The sequence below is a fragment of the Pseudoliparis swirei genome, chromosome 23, assembly GCF_029220125.1.
Source record: "Pseudoliparis swirei isolate HS2019 ecotype Mariana Trench chromosome 23, NWPU_hadal_v1, whole genome shotgun sequence".
NCBI lineage: Eukaryota > Metazoa > Chordata > Actinopteri > Perciformes > Liparidae > Pseudoliparis > Pseudoliparis swirei.
Genome location: NC_079410.1, coordinates 10,722,387 through 10,738,224, shown reverse-complemented (window position 1 = coordinate 10,738,224; position 15,838 = coordinate 10,722,387). Strand labels below are relative to the sequence as shown.

General features: G+C 42.2%; 1 protein-coding gene across 2 annotated transcripts; it reads right to left on the bottom strand.

Moving 5' to 3' along the window:
- Window positions 1-7,075: 7,075 nt before the first annotated feature.
- proza (protein Z, vitamin K-dependent plasma glycoprotein a) lies at window positions 7,076-12,610 on the bottom strand. 2 transcript variants are annotated; one of them, XM_056406796.1, is made up of 9 exons: window positions 12,513-12,610; window positions 11,119-11,243; window positions 10,195-10,352; window positions 10,066-10,090; window positions 9,879-9,992; window positions 9,652-9,786; window positions 9,042-9,157; window positions 8,835-8,952; window positions 7,076-7,986 (listed from the first exon to the last, which is right to left on the bottom strand). In XM_056406796.1, exons 2-9 carry the CDS (start codon window positions 11,195-11,197, stop codon window positions 7,454-7,456), a joined length of 1,278 nt encoding a protein of 425 aa, XP_056262771.1. In that variant the 5' UTR covers window positions 11,198-11,243; window positions 12,513-12,610; the 3' UTR covers window positions 7,076-7,453. The 2 variants fall into 2 exon arrangements, with proteins under 2 accessions (XP_056262771.1, XP_056262772.1); XM_056406797.1 differs by having other exon boundaries at window positions 12,509-12,604.
- Between the last annotated feature and the right edge of the window lie 3,228 nt (window positions 12,611-15,838).

Here is a 15,838-nt window from a genome sequence, read left to right as displayed (position 1 = left end):
TAAACAAACAAAGTCGCGGGACAAGTTCGGCGGGCCGGATTAAAAAGCCTAACGGGCCGGATGTGGCCCGCGGGCCGTAGTTTGCCCATGTCTGTCCTATAGCCTACCGTGTGACTGAGCGTTTACTTATGTCTCAAAATGACTTCATTTAATTCATGTGAGTTCTATTTGACGGCCACACATTGCATTATATCTCTTTAAATAGCTCCTATGAGCTCGAATGTAGTTATGGGTGATGATGTAAGCGTCTTTGTGTATTTAGAAAAGCGCTATATAAATTTGAATTATTATGTAAGCCCCCATTTCAAATGGTCAGACCATTTTTTTTACTCAACATCAATGTATAAAATGACCCTTTGTGACCTTTGATGATTACATTCTGGTCACATGGACATTCAGACGCCACTCAGTCATCATCTTCTCTGATCTCCAGAACTTCAGAAAACTTGAAGCTGACATTACAGCCCAAGGAGCTCATTTGTCTTCTTTGTTGGTTCTCAAAGAAAAAACATGAGATGTTGGGGGAGGAGCGGCAGTCTGGATGAAGACTAGGACATCAAGATGAGGAGAGATGGACTTGAACAATGCTCCCATCAGTACACAGCTGGAAGATGCAACAGTCAAAAGACATGCTTTTTATATTTGAATGATTGTTAGTCTGTAATGTTGCTTTTTGCCTCGCTGTTCTCCAGAAAACGCTAGAGGAGCAGCTGGTGAACCACAGGAAGGCTCTCAAAAGAAGCTCAACCGCCTGCAGGACAAGCTTCAAGGCGAACAAAGGATGATGGGCAAACTCAGAGTAAGAAAACACCAGCTTGTGTTGATACTTTGATATTTGTGTGGTATACCGCACAAAAAAATTATGATACTTTTTTAAAAACCTGTTAGCAATTGGTTACTAGATACAACTGAGAATCAACAACTTCTCATTGAGAATGTTCAGTAAGTGCTGGCACCAGTGGGGATCTTCGGTTTGAACACAGAAGTGTAAACAAATCTGTGTCCACAAAGTCATATTAGTCTATAGTTTGTAAAAAAAGTCATACAAAAGTTCAGAAAAGTTGTCACTGTAAATAAAATCTGCTGTAAAACTGTATTGTGATCGTTTTGCTCGTCCAGTAGCCCAATCATTTAAAAAGTCATAACAGGACACACTATATTTTCTTTTCATAGCGTTCTATTCAATTACATATTTAGTTGTATTATTATTAGATATTTACTGCACATGTGAGAGTAGTATCGATATTATCATCCAACTAGCAAAAAAAAAGGCCCAAAATAATGAACTATCCCCTTAATGTACATTATACAGACATATTACACATATATGTATGTGTAATATAATATAATATTGATATATATATATACACACATACATAATACATTCGGACAACCATGATACCAGAAAGCAAATTTTTTTTTAAGCTTCTACTTTCAGTTCTGAGCTGGAAAGATTGTTTTCTCATTATTATGCTCCCCAAGGAGTGAACTGCAGAACACAGATGTGTTGGTAGCTCCTCTGAGTGACGTTAAAGCATGTACTTCATGTGTGTGATTAATTAATTAATTATCTTTGTGTATCATGTTCTATCTCGAGCTAAGTAGCCAGCTGTCCGCTAGTTAGCTTGCTAATTCCACCGTACCTTTATTTCTACACTGGTGACAGAACATAAGCCCAACAGGGGGCCTTGTCATGGTCTCTATTGGTTTAGCCTTCTTGCCTTCAGTGCAGCAGCCATGACGGTTGAGTATGGTGAACAGAAAGCAGGCTAAAGCTTTTTCTAAACATCTTTGTTCTCCATCTCAGAAACGCTACACCAATAGTGTAGCTCGCTTGTATCACAGTTTATCTCAAATGTAAGTGATATGGATTCTGACAGCCAACAACACAGTAAGTTGACATGTTCGATGTGCAACTGTAGCCTGTTTGTGTTTGCCTCCAGTCTTCCCTTTTGCCTCCAACTAACACTGTGATGTAACCATGACGTTCACTGTGAAGGGGTCTATAGTTTTGTCTCTGTTCATGTTCTTTCTTCCTTCTCTCTCCCCCCCCCCCCCGCTACCCGGAGGTCGCCTCGTTAAGAGCCTTCTCGGCTCAAACACAATGAACCAGAATGATGACAGGATGGCCGACATTGCTGCAGCTGTTTCCAGTGACGAGCGTCAGGATGAGAGTATATGACATCAGAGGATGTATTAACTATGAGAGGATGCAGGTGTCCAGAATTAGTGGACACATTATTATTTGAAATAGCATTTTGTTTCCAGACATACATCCCATTTTTACCTGAGTGCAATTTATTTAACAGCGATGGAGAATGCATTATGGGGAAAATATCAGCTGAACAAGTATTTTGTGTACACACACTAAACTTAGTGACAAATACCAGTGACATGTGGTCACAGAGGAACTGAAGGTCGTGTGTTTCGTGAGATAATCCTGATCTCATGTGTTCGTCACGTTGATTTAAACCCTCCGCCTGTCACTGGCCGCCCAGCATACTAAAAACCTGCAGGCTCATGGCTGTTCAAAGCAGCAAAGCACTGCTGAAGGAGGGTAGATATTAAAGGTCAACTGAATGTGACCTTGTTCATTTGAAACAACCTATATGCAGATGTGCATGTTCTGTATCTGGAGGACAGGACACATGCAGAAGACCTCACACAAACACACAAAGCAGTCTTATCTGAACGCTTCAGGGAGCGCCACATAGGCAGCAGCACACTTGTATTCATTCAGCGTGCCTGAGAGACCTTTCTGTTCGCTTCTCAGGTTTCTCAATGGCTCCAAACAGGATTTAACCTTTGGTAGGTCAGGGTGAGGTCAGTGGAGTGAAGGCAGCTCAAGGATTTACCTTCCTCCTATATCATACACTCATTGTGTCTACATGCTGAAAGTGACATATTGGTTTTTAAAGCCGTTCTCAAGGACACGGGAGGATTTTTTTTTTATCAGCAGAGCAGAAATATCCACTAACACACCATGATGAAAGGGGGATAGAGGACCTTTTCACCTTTGTCATCACCAGGTCAAATTTAAATGTGTCCAGTAGCCGACTTTAGTTTATGACCAAGTACCTGCAAAACTAATGACTTTCTCATTGTCCTTAGTTGTACTTTGTGTATATGCTGCATTTATGCAATGTCATCACAACAATCTCCCTTGCTACGCCAACATGGCTACGTTCATAGATGGTTACCCAGATTGCTTTGCAAACATCAGCATGTTAGTATTGTCATTGTGGGCATTCTAGCATGCTGATGTTAGCATTTAGCTAGAGCTAAGTAACACCTCAAATAAGCGCTAACATGACTGAAGACTCTTAGTTTTGTGAGACAACTAATATGAGGGGGAGCCCAGTTATATAAACTCACAGCCTGTCTCTTTCTTTCACCCGCAGCCGCTTCATCCCTTCTGCACAATTGCCTAACCAAGTGGAAGCTGCTCTGGCGCAGGGCAGAGTTTGAAATGGGGCGACTGCAGAACCACGTGTCTCTGGAGTCCTAAACGAAGAAGAGATTGGGGACATGGGTTTTTGGGGACGGGGGGGGATTATTGGGCTAGATTCAGATACTGGATCGCTCACGACACACATAGCACGAGACTCCGAGGACATTCTGTTAACCCCCTGTGTGGTATCAGACACCACACAGACAGATTACCCCACAGATTACAGGACACACAATATGCTTGTTTGGGCTATGCATACATACAAGCACACACACACACACACACACACACACACACATACACACAGGGGTGGGGTGGGAGATTTGCGATCACAGCATGCAATGATTTTGGGGGTTTGGGGAGAGTGAAGGATTATTGATTTAGGCCAGATGTAGACGCATTCCTGACACATTGTAGTAACATTTGTATGACGACACTTATGCGCCGCAATCTTATCCAGCAATAGCATAATTGCATTTGTGTAGAGTAAAAGGTTTTGCATCGAGTGCTTTTACATCCGACCATCTGTCATGGCCTCGCTAATGTTTCTCTCCGGGGCCTTTTCATTCATGTTGTCTAATGTAATGTAGGTCTATCAATCAGTCCACACAATGACTGACTTTTTTACCGTGTCAACGTCACTAATTCTAGGTTATGCTTGGTTGCTTTATCGCTCCTCCTCTAAAAGCCCGTTCAATCTCTTCATCTCTTTGCTCTCTCAGCCTGTCCAACATCACTCACTCTGTCCATTTTCCTCCCACTCCTGCTATTTATTTCCCTCTTAGCATTCACGTTGCGTCCTCGCCTCCTCGTTGGCTCAGATTTTACCGATCCAGTTGTTCTCTGATATTTAAGTGATACTTTAAATAGGACTTTCACACATCCTGATATCAGCAGTTCAGAGCAGGTTTAAGTTTAACCTTGTCCTGTGTGTTTACGTGTGTCTTTGGAGGCTTGAGCATATACATGGGGCTGGCAGGAACAGAAAGCAGGACCAGATTCAGGAAGGAAGGAGCTCCGCTCAAATTAATCTCCACTGGACGGCCCAGTAAAGGAGCAGAACCATTTTTGGGAGAAAGGAGCCATCTCCTAGGTGAGTACCATGGCAACAGCCAACGTGGGCCCCAGCTTTCAGAGCTGTCGTTTTCAAGCGCCCGATCAGAAGTGGCATGCCAGGTTTATTTGTAATGTGGCCTTGTACTCTCTCTCTCGCCCATTCTTCTGCCTCTCTTTTCTCTTCCTACATGACACGGTCCTGGCCTTGTTCACCAGGGAGGCTGTGAGAAGACAGCGGAGGGCGAGGTTCTGTGGGAAAATGTTGCCAGACAACACGGGGGTATGTGACAGTAAGAGCCAGCTAATACCATCTGGGACAAAAGGGGAATATAAAAGGATACATTTCAAAACTAGATTAACTACTGTTTTGTCGAGCTGCAGATTAAATGCTTCCCTCTTCCTACTTATGAGGTTTTACTATAAAACGGGTAGGCCTACAAACGGAAATAGTAGAGCTTTTACATTTAGATCACCATCAATCATCATCACTGGGTTGTTTTAAAGGTTCTTGTTCTTGACCTCTGTCTTTCATACAATGTTTCAATCCGGGTTTCTTCTTCTGCAAAGTACGTGCCTTCAATGACCTCCTGGTCACCTGAGACTCTGGGTGACCTCCTCTCTTGTCTCTTTCTTGCTCCTCACTACTGCTACACCTACTTTCCACCATTTTGATCATTCCATCATTTCCATCCTTATCTCTCGTGTAGAGGCACTGTGGGCATCAGGGACTGGGGCTAGAGTGGTTCAGGTCCCACCTGTCCCAGCGATCTTTCTCTGTTAGGCTTCTCGACTTCGCGCCGCCCTGTGGACCCCTCCTGTGTTTTTCCCCAATTTTATTTTTTTTATTTTTCATTTTTCCTTCTACCTTTTAGAAAACATCTATTTTTTCCCCCTACCACCTTTCCTACCACCAATATAATATACATATAAAATCTAAGAAACGCATCTGCTCTGACTGACTCTCTGTCTGACTGGCCTAATGTCATGCCCTGCCGCGAAAAACATTAAACATATAGATGAGATAAATAAGAGTAAAATTATTTTGGACCAAATTAATTGGAATGGCCCATTGACCCTGGTTCCCTACCCATGGTCTCTAAAACATGGGTTCTAATCATGGGCTCTAAAAAAGTGCTAATAATTATATAAATAAACAGATAATAGTTGTGTCCAAGTTTTTTTTTTTTGCTGTCAAGTGCATTCTTTGCAAAACCGGTTTTTTCCGCTTTCTGATTTTGGAGCGTAATTCATGCATTGTTGTTTCTATGTTTATTAGCTACTTGTATTGCACTGCCGGCTTAAACAAGAAGCAGCTGCATGGGTCTGCAGCGTGCAGCTTGCGCTCGCTAGGAACGTACAGGACAGGAACCTGCAGCACATCACACCATCCTGTCGCTGTCTTCCTGTCCACTTTTCCTGTCCACTTTAGAGTTCATTTTTGTTTATTTTTTTGTTTAAAGCGCTGCCATTTCTGGCCTCAGTACATCTCTGACAGGTGTACACCCTGTACACCCTCAAGATGGGGAGATCGGCTGTAGTCCTCCCCTAAGTAGCTAAAAAACTAAGAAAAAGACGAGAGGAGACCAGCTTTCTCCCCAGGCTCTGGGTTCTCCCGACCCCCCCCCCCAATTAAATTGTCGTCCACTCCAAACACACTCGTCCTAGACTGAAGACCACCTTTTCGCTCGCCGAGTCAGTGAGAGCTATTTTGTTGATGATTTTCCTCTTTTTTTTTGTATGTCTTTATCTACTACTAATATTATATTTTTATTATATACTATGCTTGTGAAGAAAGCCGTTCAAACCCTCTGTTTTTAATATGTGCTATATAAATAAATTGGATTGGATTGGATTGGATTTATATGTTTGTTTTATCTGCATGCTAGCAGCCCTGGAGATATGGAAGCCAGTCAGTGGTGTACTGCTTTGGTCCACAATGAAATATTTCCACAATTGGATTGACACAACATTTTGTCCAGACATTCATGGTCCCCAGAGGATGAATCCTACTGACTGGTGATCACTGGAATTTTTCTTTGGTATTTGGTTGACGAATGTATTAAAAACTATTCGATATACAACATCAATGTCAATCTCAGGATCAATAGTAGCCTAATCACTTTTCACAATCAGCTTTTTATATAGCAACATCCACTTAAAGCTTTATTTTGTCCTATTTCTTTGGTTTATGACACATTAACTGCAAAGCGAATAGCAATCCTATCAGCCTCAGCTGCACTGTTTACACATTGCGATTGTTAGCTTGCTAAACTACGAGGGGAACTATGCTGAACATTACCCACTGATGTTTAAAACTCTTGTTTTTACTACATTTTAAAATATATAGGTTACATTATTCATCTATTGATGTTCCTTTTTTGTAGTGGGTCTTGTTAGGGTTTGTAGAAGAGCCCTTTTTTAATCATTTTTGTTGATAAGTTAAAAAAGAAAAAATGGGGATATGTGACATAACATCTAATGGTATTTCCAAATGTTCAGATATGTAATGGTTTTCTCAACATCCTTCTGAAATACTGCTTCAGCCGTAAAACAAGGACAGAACTGCCATCAGGTGCCGTTTCGGTTTATTACATTCACAGAACAGTGATTCACTGGAGGGTTGCAAGATGCAGGTCAAACAGTACAATAGTTGCTTAAAATAACATAAAGGTAATTAAAAGGTACATAGGCCTCACAAAACGCATGCTGAATAATTAAATATACCTCTTGCCACTTTGACCCTGTTTGAGACAAAAGCCCCACCTTGTGGATAAATGAGGAAGTCCACAGAGACAGAAGGGAAGCAACAACTATATGGTTTAGGAGATGGTTATTTTTAAAAGACAATATTTTACGACTATTAAATGTATTATCATGTTTTAATATTTAATCACCCGCATTGTACTTATTTTTCATAACGTATAATGTTCACCCTGACTAACCCACCTAACGTGAGGCCATGAGAGGCTGCAGCCAGCCGAGGTGACGTGACACCTTCTGGAAGATGTAGCCTTTGCTGCATTCGGCCCCTGGCGGCTGGCTGAGCACCCCAGTGAGGAAAAACACCTCCCTGTACAGGGTGAGCACGGGGCTGCCGGAGCCCATGGTGCAGTCAGCATTGGTCTGAGCAGTGGTGCAGCCCATTGTATTGGTCACCAGGTTGGGGTGAGTCTCCAGACACTGAGGCAGGCGGTCATACGCGAGTTGGTTAATGGTGAGAGGGCCCTGGAAAGCAGAGCTCTCGTTGGCTTCTTTCCAGCCGGTGACCATGGCTGGTAACTCTCCCGTCATCAGGATGCTATCGGCAAAGTCCTTTTCTGGCAGACACGCGGCAGTCACTTCCTTCTTAAATGTGATGCGGTCACGGAGCTCAATCACAGCCAGGTCATTTTTGGGTTGACCTTCCACAAATTTGGGGTGGATGTGAACTAATTTTACATACAGTGTCTGCCCTCCATCTTCATTGGTGTTGCGCTTGCCTGAGGAGACATGACATTCAGGATGATGGCGTTTCTCAAGCTCATTCACGCATACGGACATAAGGAAAGGCAATAGTTAGTTTATCTATCAATTCATTGATTGACAGCAACAGTTTTGATAATCAAAGAATCATTTCAGTGGTTTGGAAACAATAACAATAGATTATGGTTGAACTCTCTCAAATGTCAAGATGTACAATGTATCTGTGACCATGTGATAGGTCACTGAATATTTGGACAAAACAAGACATTTAAAGGCATCTCTAAGAAATGATAACAGGTAGTTTTCACTATTTTCTGACACTTTGTCAATAGATCCATTCATTGAGAAAGTAATCATCCCATTGGGGATGTAAATAATGGTTGGATGCAGCCCGACTGACGTGGATCGCATGTAAACTGTGATCATGTTTAACCTAAATAGCATCTTCCACTCAAAAATAGTCTAGTGACATAGTCCTCCTCTTAATCTGTACTGTGTATAAGTGCTTAAAAAAGACATACACTGATTTATTTTGTACTTATTATTATGGCCAATTTATTCTATAGTATTCTAATAGATGACACATGTTTCTTAAATACTATAATGAGATTGCAGTGCAGCTGGAAATAGAAGAGACTCTCTGTCAAGTATAATCTTAACATTGTATACAGTTGTTTACATTTCTTTTACATGGGTATTGTATATGTCCTTCAGATATTAACACATTAAGCTTTTTATGATACATTTGGGTATGATGGGTGTTATTTAGTTTCATTTCATTTGGTCCTTATTATGGCTTGAGTTGTTAATTTTTTGTCTTTTTAGTAGTAGCAATAAAAGTGTCAAATGGGTTTTGTCTACTCACCGACCGACACCTGGAAGGAGCTGTATTTGTTGGCACACTGAGCTGAAGTCAAGACCAGGTTCTCCTTCAGAATGACGCCGCTACAGAAACCTGCAGACTCTGCACTCACCAGAAGAGCCTGCGACACCATGACATGCAGCAATAAGTGGAATACGTTTATTGTGACCCGTTATGTGTCACAGTGTGAGTGAGTGTGTGTGTTCCTACCTGCCAGGGACACTCCGAAGATGAACAGCTAAATCCTTCAAAGTTGCTGCGGACATTGCCTGAAAGTCTCTCCTCCCACTGCCTCAGACTGAACACCTTACCACAAGGGAAAGTAACTGGAGGGAGAATGTGAGATGGTTATAATAACTTTCTATAATTACATAATTTCTCCAAAAGGGAAACATATTTTGTCATCCCTTTATGCAGGCAAAAATAACACCAACATGGTTTAGTTTTTTTAACGTATTGTAAAAAGAGTTATCTTAATAAAAGGAATAAAAAAGAGGAATCAAAACAAAGATTGGAGTCTCACTGACTACCTGGATAGAGCATAAAACAATGCACAAACTGGGCTTGGCTTGTTCATCAAGCTCTAGTGCAGGAAGAGACTTCCTGCTAGTTAGAAAAGAGACTTATGCTGGAAAGCTAATGTGGGTTGTTGTTTCCACAGTCTGTGGCTCATGTGTTGTGTGGCAGATGTTACCGCTGGAGGCAGAAAGTGATCGCCTGTATGGAAACAAGCTCTCCGTCTACGTATGAGATGAACAGAGCAGATGCATTCTAATTTCCGTTGGACTCGAAAGCTGGTAACAGACGCAACAGGCCTCACCCGCAGGCTCACACTTGTCCCTGAGCGTGCGGCTGAGCTTCCAGCCGCGTGCGCAGGAGCACTCGTAGGACATGTAGCCCGGTTTGCAGAACTGGGTGCACCCCTTGTTCTTCTCCAGGGTGCACAGGGTCTGGTCTGCGTTGCGGAAACAGAGGAGAGAGGTTGCGGCACTCGCACGCCACATGAAAAGTTCATGAACAAAAACAAAAGTTCATCCCCCTCCTCACCATTTTCACAGTGGACCCCTGTGAAACCCGTCTTGCAGACACAGTCGTAGCCTCCCACGCTGTCCGAACACATGGCTCCATTCTTGCAGGGCTTCTCTGCACACTGGTCTCCGTCTAAACACAGACCGCTGGTCTATGAGGCGGTGTAATGTATGACTTTGAAAACCATTTAGAAAGCAGTACTTACCAATGTAGACCGCCCAGAAGATATCCTGCCGGAGAAAACATGCGCGATAAGTGCTCAGTTAAAAGGTCATTCACGGCGCAGTCATGAAATAGATCATAAATCAGGAGGGAGTTAACAGGAAGTCCTCACCGTGCGGTACGAGTCCTGGAAGACCTTTCTGGCCTCCTCGTAGTTGCACACTTTCTCCATGCAAGCCTGCTCCAGACTGGACGGAGCCGGGTTACTGCCGTCAATGTTCCTCTTCTGACGGGAGATCAGCGAGCTCGCCTGCTGCTTGTCCAGGAACACTGGGGGAACAGTTAATGTCTCAGTCGGGTCGTCCACAACAGACCAACACTTTGAAGATGTGCAGATCCTGTGTTGGGAGTTTTGAAATAGCAGCACGGAAATCTTTCAATTGATCAATGTGTCTATATTTCTGTTTTGCGGTTCACAAATGCTACGACTTGTTTGCTTATATCTATTTCATAGCGTTATCATTGTTTATATTTCATCTGTACAGGCTTTGTTAGTTTCTTGAACTTTAGATGGCCAAATGGGGTTTTCTTTTATCTTCCAAAGACTAAGATTTACAACTGAAAACTATTAGTTGACATAAAAATAATCAGCCACTGTTTTGATCATGTGTATGTTTCATTGTAGCAATATTTGAAGTGAGAATGATAATAATTATTTTTAATAATCAGCGGACTAGTTTAAAATGTGAATAAGTAAATAATCTTTAGTCGTTGTCCTACATTGGTTGATGAATAAATAAACAAGATAGTCATTGCAAAGATGATGCCTTAACCGATAACATCAGAAAAGTTTGTGCTTCAAACAGGGCAGAAATAAACAAATTAATCTGCAACCAACAAATCTTTAACTAACCCAAACATGCAGCATCTCATCCACTGAGGCAAAGGCGACGAGCCCGAAGCTCTTAAAAACAGAGCAGAGAGACTCTGACACGTCATATGCGCCGCATGCTGCCATCTTGACCTCCTTTTAATTCCTCCCGTTCCTCTTTCCCGAGCTCTGCAGCCCCATCGGGCTCCACGTGGGCTCTCTCACCTGAGTGGGGGGTCTGAACAGCTGCCATGGCCCCCGCCAGCAGACACAGCAGAGCGGCAGATGTGGTGCTGGAGCTCATGGTGACACTGGAGTCGAGCTGTTGGTGCAGCAGGGATCAATGTGTCCTACAAACGAGAAGAGCAGATTTAAGATGTGACGCACTGGGCGATGAGAAGAAGCCCGTTACAGTGCGAGGTTCATTCTGATGATAATATTCACATGTCTCTGGTCTTTAACAAACTCAAAGAATCGAAGAGCTGCTCTTTCATGACGCCATTAATCAGTAAACAATAATACGGGAGAAAAGAATGTGACAAACATTTTTGATAATTATGTATTAAAGGAAGAAATTTCATAACTCATTTTCAATTAAGAAGTTCTAAAGAGTTGCACATCTCCCAAAACACGCAGTCATGCATCTTAGTGTGAAAATGTTCAAAATAAAAGAGATACACAAAATTAAAAAAAACATTGCCTAACAATGCTGCTATGATTTATTTAGTTGATGTCTTAAGGATGTATTGTTTTCTTAATATGGCTTTTGCTTTAAAATACTAACATGCAATGGCAAACATCTGTTTTTATCATTAATAGTAGTTCAATCTACGATAATAATCGATAAATAAAACAAGTGTCTTATTCTTGTAAAGTAGGTGACTTTATTTGTACAGCAAGTGCAGAACGTCACAAAGTATAAAGAAATAGGGCAAATGAAGAAGAAAAAACAGAGAAATACGCCATGAAATAACAATGAATACTAATCTTAATAAATTCAAACCTCCCAGACCCAAGGACATGCCATGTTGTTGTTACATGAGACTAAATCCTTGTTATTGCCGTTAGATTGGTTTAATAAGTCATTAGTATCCAGGAAATGACCTCATGCTGTTTTAGCATCAGTGATTGTGCAGTTTTCCTGCAGCAGCTCTCGATGCCTTATCGATGGGCCTCGGAGACGATCTGTTTACACACTGTCAACAAACACGGAGGCATCTTAAATCTAATGAAATGTACCTTCACAGCACTGACAGTCAGATCAACAAAGGACATTGCATGCATTTTACATGTGCGAGCCTCGGCTTTCTGTCTGCGTAGATGTTTACCAGCCCGACAGCTTCGAGCTCATGTCAGAACTACTGGAACATCTTCTGGGCTGCACACATCATCCGGATGCTGCTGTTCTACAATTCAATTCAATTCAGTTTATTTGTATAGCCCAATTTTCACAAATTACAATCTGCGTCAACGTTTCAGCCTCAAACACAGTTAGATATCTACGCATCGGTCTGTGTTTTAAGGGCGCGTCTGAATAACGGTAGACCTACAAAACAATAACAATAACAACAACAACAAAAACGACAGCAGCAGCAGCTGCAGTGATGCTCAGTACCTACAGCGACGGAATGGATCAAGGTACCGGCCCGGTCTGGTCCCTCTCTCTGCCCGCTGGTCCAGAAACACAACACAACGTCCTGCACGGATTGGGCCTCTCGATCTAAAATAAGAGATGATGACCACATCCGATTCTGCTCACTGTGTTCTGACTGTGGTCAGTGTAATGACAAAGAGCGGCCATGAGAGGGCGCTGCTGTAACACACAGCTGACAGGAGCAGTGCAGCGTGAAGACCTGCAGACCCCCCCCCCCCCCCCCCCACAAACACACTCCAACACACGCACGCACACACACACACACACACACACACACACACAGAGACGCAGACACGCCTTCGCTTGAGCGTGTAAAACAGACGAAAGTTGAGTTTAAAGCATTTTCACTATAAGATCTGAAAAGATAAGATAAATAAAAGATGATGCTAAAAGAAAATGTATGCGCCCAATATGCTCAGTACAGCTAGCTAAGTAAAATACATCTTTAAATAATATAAAACGTAAAACAAATACATCATAATTATCAATATGCATACATAACATGCTACACTAAAATAGGATAGAATAAAATATAAGAAAACAGAATGGTAGTATGTACTGTATGTAACTAATTTGGCAGATTTGATTACTAGTTGCTTCTCAGATTAAATAACGGATATAATCAGTAGTACAATATAGATACAGATTAACCTGCAGTTCCCAACCTGTTTCACCAATTCAAATCAGTTTCTTTTATGCAGCCCAATATCACAAATTACACATTTGCCTCACAGCGCTTTACAATCTGTACACAGGCGACATCCCTGTCCCAGAACTTCACATCGGATCAGGAAAAACTCCCAAGAAATAGAAAAAATCATTTCACATGTAAAAAAGGGAAGAAACGTTCCGGAGAACAACAGAGGAGGATCCCTCTCCAGGATGGACAGAAGCAATAGATGTCATGTTATAACACATTCATTGAGGATGACTGAGTGTATGAATAGTTGTTAGTAGGCATATTCCACGATCCAGACCTCCATGATCCATCAGGCAGATGGAGGTAGAGAGGAGGAGTGGGCGGGGCACATCAGCAGGGCCATGGCATCAGACCCAGCCAGGTCCAATGGACCCTATGAGACGTGAGGAAGCAGAGTTAAAAATGTGCAATGTAGGAGATTAAAATGCATCCATAAGCAGAGAGAGAAGAGGAGACAGGTGCTCAGTGTATCCTAAAACATCCCCCAGCAGCCTATAGCAGCATATCAAGGGGCTGGACCAGGTGAACCTGATTCAGCCCTAACTATAAGCTCTGTCAAAGAGGAAAGTCTTAAGTCTACTCTTAAATGAGGTGACTGTGTCTGCCTCCCGGACTGAAGGTGGAAGCTGGTTCCATAAAAGAGGAGCTTGATAACTGAAGGCTCTGGCTCCCATCCTACTTTTTTTTTTTTAGGAACCACAAGTAGCCCCGCATTTTAGTCGGCTTACAATGAAGAAGTGTGGTTATGACTCCTAGTCATGTTTCAGATGTCAATGAGTCATCGGCATGATATAATGATACTGTATCATCATAAGGTCATTCAAAGCACTTCACAAATAGCTAAAGAGAGAGTAGTAAAAAAACATTTTAAATCGGAAATTGTACATCTGTGACTTTTCATCTCCCATCATCTCATGACTCCCGAGATTGATCGTGTTAACCTGTGGATGTCCATGGACACCTTTAAGCTCACCAAACATTGTTTTGTAGTTTCGATTCTTTTTCATTTTGCCAGACAGAAGAGCACATGATGACATCCCCAATGCAGTAACCTGAAGATCAGGGCCGTCAAAGGGAAGATACATTTGAGGGACCACTGGGTGGTCAAAGGGATGAAAAGATGTGGGATTTTTTTCTTTTCTTGTGGGATATGGATATTGTCACCTCTCTTCTAAAAATCCTTCAAATTAAACAATATGAGAAATAAAACAAGAAAAAGAAAGCAGTTTTAGTCTAAAAGCTTCTTGATCTTAAACCCGGGTATAACATGTATGAAATATGCATATGTGTGCTATGATACACCCATGACTATGTGCATATGTATTGAAAATAAGATTTAAGACCTAAACACTATTTTTCTCAGCAGTGTGATCAGAATCAGGAACTCTTGGTCAAACGAAATGGGATGCTATCTGCTGTGATCAATAGCTTAAGCTGAACTACAGACAAACACACACATTTATAGACAACAGCAAACAGCCAACGACCAGATTGGGGCTCAACACAATCAGCTAAAACAGACAAGTGGAAATCAAAGTGGACAAGGGGATGAGATGGAAACTGAGTGCAGTATGGCTATTAAGTTTTCTGCACATTGAAGAACAGTTTTATATCTCATATCTATAACACAAAATAAAAGCTTTACAAAAACATTCAGTTCACTCAAGAGGAGTTAAGAGTATTTAGAGTTAATGCATCCTCAATGTCAAACTTAGTAATTAGCATTTCTTTGTTGGCCATGATGAAACACACAAAAGATAAGAGCCGCACAAAGTCCCTCTTTAGTGGCCTTATTTCAATGGGAGTGTTTGTGAGAGCAATGTGATTTGCAGCCGGGCCGAGAGGCTTTAGCCTCAGCCCCAGCCGTGTTAAACGTCTCCATTTCCCAATTCTAATAAGGTATTAAAAGAGCCTGCTCGGACCAGCTGGTCCCCAGTGCCGGACAGGGGCAAGAGCTGGACTGCCCAGTCCAGGGAGACTCACTCTGGGGTGGAGAGAGGGGAGAGAGAGCCAGCCCCGACATGCAGAGCTGCAGATATGTGTAAATGACTAAGATTGTAGTAATTTCCCTCGTGATTGTGGTCGGAGGTGAAATCCAAAGTTGTTGTTGATTACCTGCACGTTCATTCGTACACTAATAGTTTGTTGACTGTGTTGGGAGAGCATGCATTGGAGTGTATCATCTCTCCCTCTCTCTCTCTCCCCCCCCCCCCCCCCCACACACCTCCAATTATTGTCATTAATCTTTGAGCACTCACGTGTGACCTCGATGACCCAGTCATCTTCAAATCCCGGGTTCAGTTTTTCAGGCACGATAAACAAACAGCCATCACAGGAGAAATGTATTATGAATGTCGCGTGCGATTTGACAGCTTTCTGATGAATAACAGGCTGGAGATGAAATCCCTGTGACTCCCTGCATGATGGAAACTCCATTATTTTCCTCATTACTACCCCTACTGCTTTTCATCACAATTTATTTTTTGGGCAATGAAAGTGGCTTCTGGCCTCAGGCATCCAGACGTGTTAGCAAGTTTTATACATTGATTTAAAACTGTTAACAGCATCAGAATGTCTGGTGGTTGCACGTT

Bases quoted from the DNA above. Each gene is read 5' to 3' on its own strand.
- proza (XM_056406796.1), bottom strand. From the start codon at position 11,197: ATGAGCTCCAGCACCACATCTGCCGCTCTGCTGTGTCTGCTGGCGGGG. The intron at 9,787-9,878 runs GTGAGGAGGGGG...TCCGCAACGCAG, and splicing joins AGGGGTCCACTGTGAAAATG to ACCAGACCCTGTGCACCCTG. The intron at 9,158-9,651 runs GTGAGGCCTGTT...TTCTCCCTCCAG, and splicing joins GGACAAGTGTGAGCCTGCGG to TTACTTTCCCTTGTGGTAAG.